Source organism: Pyrgilauda ruficollis, unplaced genomic scaffold (genome assembly GCF_017590135.1).
Source record: "Pyrgilauda ruficollis isolate IOZ18807 unplaced genomic scaffold, ASM1759013v1 scaffold78, whole genome shotgun sequence".
In the NCBI taxonomy this organism is placed as follows: domain Eukaryota; kingdom Metazoa; phylum Chordata; class Aves; order Passeriformes; family Passeridae; genus Pyrgilauda; species Pyrgilauda ruficollis.
In genome coordinates this window covers 1,049,224-1,056,009 of record NW_024529710.1, presented here as the reverse complement: position 1 = coordinate 1,056,009, position 6,786 = coordinate 1,049,224, and the positions used below count along the sequence as shown (strand labels likewise).

Below are 6,786 nucleotides of genomic sequence, written 5' to 3'. Positions count from 1 at the left end.
AAAAAAAAAAAAAAAAAGAAAGAGCTACTTAAAAGCATTCAAAATGAAAAAATGAAAAAGTTTACGTAGAGTAGGTAATCATTATTGTCTCTGTCTGGGGATAAATTGGGTATTATGCAAGAAAAAGATGAGACCAAATAGGCATGAAGTGAAAAAATAAAGCTTCAGACCACCTACACAAATCTCAAATGAGCTCAGAATGAGAAAGGTTCCCTCAGGAGAAACAACAATTACTGAAATAGCAAAAGTCACACTTAAAAAAAGTAATCAAACAAGCTGGTCACATTTTTATCAGTCTATTATTTCCATTTATACTGGCTTTAAATATTAATGTAATGTATCACACTAAATAAGGAATCACCTTTAACTAAATTTTATCAAGTGAGATCTCATTCAGCCATTTAATTTGCTTACAGAGGTTTTAGTAAACATTTCCAGCCCACTACGTTTCTGAAAAAATGTATTGCATTTTTTGATGTTGAATCTTCTAGCTTTCCCCTTCCTCATCACATCCTGAATTACAAAAATTTTTGTCTCATCTCAATAACATCAACTCAAACTAGCTAAAGCTACAAATGACCTCCCTTGCCTACATTTAAGCTTTTTTAGCTTCGCTTTCTATTCTGATACCTCTGACAGAGATTTTTCCTTTTTGTCAACAAGTCTTTGTCATCTCCAAATATATTTACCTTTAAAGACTATTAATAAAGTCAAGAAATATTTTTAATCTACATACAACCATTTTCTATATTTTATATTATTGACCTTAGAAACAGATTGACATTTCACAGAAATTTGAAGCTCTAAAAGATACATCTATTTCCATAAGCTCATTTTCATTATTTATCTTAGCTTCTGTTTTTTCACTTTCAGAGAGCTAAATATATTTATTGCACCCATCTTCTACAGGAAGCTACAAAATCTTACCTGTGACACTGCTTGGTCTGGAAGTAATTCACACTGCAAACAGGGCTACATAATACAGAAAAAGCTCAGCAAGAACACCCAAACCTAAATTTGTGTGCACCATAAACTGAAGTAAGTTAGAGATCTACATGAACTATATTTAAAACAGCTTGAGGCATTTAAGGTAAGAAATCTAGTCAGCTATAAGACACTTGTATTTTTCCATATAATACTTGAGTATATTTTCAACTATTTTGGTTCATACATATAATAAGAGTGAATTTTTAGCTTAAAAAGTATTCTATATCATTTATACAGCACCTAAAATGTGTTATCAATAAATATAGGAATTTAAAAAATTATACTCCATATTCTTGAATGCTATCAGGTCATTCTTCAGTTTTGTACAGATTCCTTCTTACAGCTGAAAGACTCATTGCTTCAGCTACAACATACAAATACAGTGTTACTGTATTCTGTCTAATATAAAATGATGTTCATCCATTCATACTTACTGAATTCATTCCACTGAACAGATCCCCAGATCCTACATGAGCTGTGTGAACGAAGTTCGTCGGCTCCCCAATCATGCTTCGATCAATCCGCCGTCGTCTTTTCTGAAAGGAAGGTAAAAAAAACATCTGAGATTCATTGGAAAGGCAAAAAACAGTATGTGTCATAAAGGTAGATGTTAACCATTTATAGGAAGGATATTGCATACACTGTAAGGTATTTTAGCAGAGTCAAAAAACAGAGACCAAATTCTGAGGTTACCCAAAACACTAGTATTACTGTCCTTTTTACTTGGAGGATGTGCACCAGACAAGCAGAGATACCACTCTTAGCATTTAGGCAAACAAAACATTTGTAAATAACCTTAATAAATTCCACATTTATTAACAGTATTTGCAATGTTTCATACAGTAACTTCTGCCTATATTTGTATTTAAATCATGGTGGGATAGATCAAATTTCAGTCATTCAAAACAAGCATTAAGGATCAAAGTGTGTTAGAATAGTCTATGAAACCACTAACTTATGGAACTTCTTATTTGCATGCCCTGATGTCGCTGTTTGTAATATACTTCATGGCAATGTCCAGAACAGTGCCTTGAGTTTGATCAGGGTTAGTCACAGACATATCTTTACTGAACTCTGAACCCATACACTCAAGATCACTTCCAGTCTGCATGATTCTTAGCTGTGAGCTGAAGCGTGCAGTGCAGTAGTAAGGCAAAATGCCAGCTCAGGGACTCTTCTGATTCCTGTACCATGCAACTGAAGGCAAGAATTGCTTAACCTCTGCTTCCCAATTTTTACAGTAACAGCTTCATTTTTTAGTAACCTAATAACTTGCAAAAAAAAAAAAATTAGAGGCAGTAAAGAATTTCCCTAATTAAAGCTGCTTTGGTTGCCTGTCTCCAGCTAAGCATTGCATCTAAAGGATAAAAACAAGAAAACCCTATTCTCATTTCTCAGGCCAGAGCCAGGAGCTTACACGGAGCAATTCATGTGTAGTCACCATATGCCCATACTCTGAAAAATGCCTGCATTTGGGAAAAAAAAAAAAAAAAAAAAGCCACGAAACACAGTTCCAATATCTTACTTTAAGGTATGTTGTACAAAGCAGAGTTTAACAGCTAAAAACTTCCTTGAACTCAAGTGAAACCTTCCCATTACCTTAAAGTTCATTCGGTCTTGTTTTTAATGATCGCTACTTCTAATTGGCTATGAGATTGTAAGACCACACAGGCTCAAGGCATGAAGGTACATGCCTTGAGTGGGCTAGCTACTATTTCAATAGCTACAGATGAAATCTTTATGAATCAGAGCCCATAGCTAGGAGAATACATCATAGGGTTTAGCCAGCAAGTACAAAACACATTTAGTCCAGTCCTGCTCCTTTTCCTATTACAAAAGGAGATTTCAGTAGGTTTCTTGCATGCTATGAATAGCTGTGATGAGGAGAACACATAAAATTCTGTGAGAACAGCTAAATACAATGATCTAATCTATGCTAAAACTACTAGTGAATTCTCTATTTGCAAAGAATTTTGCAAAATCAATCAATTGATCAAATAAAATATTCCAGCTGTAAAAATGTTGTATTTACACCATCCTGTACTGTAATATGCATAATGTTGACACAGAAGGATGATCTAGACAGCTGTATGAAAATACACTGCTTTAATTAAAACACCTAAAATTATTTAATGCCTGCAGCTGTTGCCCCTCTCCCTCTTTTAAAAAAACAGTTACCAAATGTATGTATCTACACAATACACACATAATTCATTTTAATGGAGTTTTGATGCAGAGAAGATATAGACAACCTCAAAGACTTCAGATTTTTCTTATCTTGTTTATGAGTTTTTAAGTCAATTTAACTTTTTTTTTTGTTCAAAGTAACTTATGTTACTCCTTAACTTGTTAAGATCACTGGCATGCCGATAACAAAGTGCTGGATCTTGTGAATGACTGTAAATGATTCTCCACTAATCATCAGGTAGTCAACCAGTAACCACTACTTAAACTGCACTGTCACCAAACCATGTCTCTTAAGTGAGTTCCTTATCAGAGGCCATCAGCGTGCTACCCCCTGGCGTGTCCACTGATGTGAGCTCCATGAAACTGTGGAACAGTATTTAAATGCAGTGCCACAAAATAGTTCACTGTGAAACCGAATAAAAAATTGATTTACTTTTTTTTTTTTTTTTTCTGTAGGAGTACCCAGCTTGCATTTACATTACTGTTTTAGCTTGGATCCCAAGAACGCTTTTGAAGCAACTTCACCAGTTCTCACTTACCATGATTCAATTTTAATTTTAGACTAACCTTGGAATGCAAAAAATTACACTTTTTTTGAAAAATGAAGCTGAACTGGAAGACTAACTGATGCTCTCCCACTGCTAGCAGACACTGAGGCTAATGAACCAGGTGAGCCAGGCTGGAGTAGATCACAAGACATCTAATACACATCCCCAACAGCAACTGTTCTGCTGTCCTACACAGCTAATCCTACTAGAATGTACTGTTCCTGTAGACATGGTCTCAGCCAGAACCAAAATGACCAGTTAGAATGTGTAAAGAGACATGGGGAGCACTCCAAAAAATCACCTCTTTACGAGGAGTGCAACACAGGGAAAAGCAGTAAGGGAACATGCTTGAAATGGTTACAAAGCTTTTACAGAGGACACCATAAATATTAGCTTTGCCAGGATTTCATTCTGAAATTGCATTTTTTGAGGCCTTGTATCTGTTAAGAACACATGCATAACAATGTATGTATGCTATGTATGAATTAACACACGATACTGATTTTTTTCAGTAAATTCAATTTGAAGGAAGCAGCACATTCATCTCCTACTTAAAGAAGAAAAAATTAAACATAGTTATGCTCATTTCCCTCTACCGTCTGTGGCTTTCCATGCTCTCTCCTTGTGCAGCTCACAAGCCTTCTCGCATGACTGATTTGTTGCAATGAAGGACTGATTTTGTGCTCTGGGAGTTAAAAGTGCAGTGCTTGGGAAGTGGCCCCTGTCTTCTCCAGCCACAGAAGCTGTGGCTGATCAGCTGAAATAATCACCGTGGCTTTCAGGAGGGGAAGACACATAAAATAATTCATGTTAAAAATGTTAAAAAATGCTGACAGGGCTCAACAAAAATTTAATCCCACTAGGCTTCATCCATACTTCAAAATGCTTGACATCATACCATAAATAATTATCTCTAGAATACATTTACACACCACTGATATAGTAATAAGTAGTAATGAAATGTGACTAAAGGTCATCCATAAAACAAATGAGTGTTTATGACACTAGTGCAAAGAACTTCAACATACAGACCTGAGTACTTGTACCATCTAAAGGTTTGTTTTCAAGATGTTTCTGACTAAAGAAATAAATGCCCTAACCTAACTAAATGTCAGCCTAACTACAATGAGTCCCATGTCCTCTATTTGCATTCCCTGTGGATTGTTTTCCTAGCAGGAGGGAAACAGAAGAAGGTTCATGACAGGTTTTATGACTTAGCTAACTTGACTGTTATCTTTCTTGACAGTCTGGGTCAAGTTACTGAAACACTCGGTATAAGCGGACAAAAAAAGTTTAAAATCAGTATTAAAGTATTTTTTTCCTTTTGCCTTGTGCCATAGCACTTCCCCTTTTGCTAGGAGGGCAAGGGGTGACATGGAGCACAACAATAATGAGACGAGAGGAAAAGACCTGTAAAAGGATCCTGGAAGTCGAACATGAAGTGCCATCATTTAATGGCTTTACTCAGTGTATTCCCTTGACAAAAAGCTGAAGAATTTGGATTGTGAAGTACATACTACGCAGTCTTTACACTGTGAAAAGAAAAACTGATCTTGAAACTGAAGTAGAAGAGATGCAGGCTTGTGTGTTAAATGTCTTGAGAGTAATGGAAATAGTGGGAAGACCCACCTAAGAAGCCTTGTTTTGAATGTGTACTAGATGCAATGAAACAGGATCACATTTCAGTTACCATAGAAATGAAGTAAAAATGGATCTTTTCTATTCTTAACTTGCGAGTTATGCTTTGCACCCACACAGTAGCATTTCCTTTGAAATACCAGATTAGAAATCAGAAAGGCTCCAATAGTTGCATCACACAAAATATTTGACCCCTGCAAGTTTCTTGAAACTTTAAACAATTTTAAACTTTTGCCTAAAAAGTTAAACTAATTATAGCAGGTATTCAACCTGCCCTTCAGCAAAGCCACAAACATTTCACTGAAATGCTGTTTTTCAAAGTTCCAAAGACTACTTGTTGCAAGAAATTCAAAACTGTAATTTGTTTCTTTAAACATACTGATGTGTCTAGAAGTATGTAAAATTTCCTTTCTACTCCCCTGTATTTTTGGCTTTCAGGGAAGAAGTTATCTTTTTCCACTATCTCCAGATTTTGTCCAGAGGTCAGGCTGCCCTTCTTTAGCTCAAGCCCTTTCATAAACGATGGCAACATTTCTGAATTGACAAGCTCTCTGTCTGTATGAAAAAGACAAGTTTGGGAATTTTTTCTCCTTCCTGCGGTAATGCACCCCTCTTTGCTCTTCATGAGAGGTCCTCTCAACAACAACAACAAAAAAAGTTAAGACTAACACCAAGGTCTCAAACATATAAAAAAATACTAAGTGATATCACTTGGATCTTGGGAGGTTGACAATTACTTTCCTCCTAGAAGCTGAAGATGCAAGTAAAGTCAACCTTTGTATGAAGTTTCACACAAAGATATTCCAAAGTCAAGTGCCAGCCTACATTTGCCAGATATCAAAAGCAAAGGAATATGTTAAGCTCCAGAAGAGCAAGTTCTGCTAATTCTACACCAAATATTTTGAGATGGCTGTGACAGACATATCAGAAATCCAAGTCTAGGTGAAATGTAAGTGACAACAGCATTGCAAAGGATCCTACAACACAAAAGTCTGTGGATTTTACCTGCAGCAGGCAGTCCTCAAATGAAAGGGGTACTGCAGGTGCAGATAAGGAATGTGCACTAAAGTACATGGTAGACACTGAAGAAATTCAGGGGGAATGATGTATTGTGAACACAAAATCTCTAAAAACAATGCTTTTTTAAAACTCACACATATGGCATCTTTCTCCTATTGCTTACCCATTTAATTTATCCCACTTTACAAAACAAGAAAAAGTGCCAACTCTTTTTTCCACACAGAAATATTCTTTATTCAGCTGTATGATGTCCTGGCTATTTATATCTTAGGATCTCAGTAAACTAAACTGTAAGAAACCAGGCAACAGAATACCCACTGTCCTCAATGTCTACACAAGCAACAAATCAATGGCAGGGACAAGCTGGATCTTTGAATCTCACATTGAGAATAACAAAATTTGGTAT

General features: G+C 36.0%; 1 protein-coding gene across 2 annotated transcripts in view; it reads right to left on the bottom strand.

Annotated features, from left to right (window-relative positions):
* CDC42SE2 (CDC42 small effector 2) overlaps positions 1–6,786 on the bottom strand; it is an 83,224-nt gene that overhangs the window by 5,729 nt on the left and 70,709 nt on the right. For both annotated transcript variants that reach the window (XM_041486731.1, XM_041486732.1), the window contains exon 5: positions 1,422–1,523. In XM_041486731.1, coding sequence (XP_041342665.1) covers positions 1,422–1,523 — 102 coding nt within the window. The remainder of the gene's footprint in view (positions 1–1,421; positions 1,524–6,786) is intronic.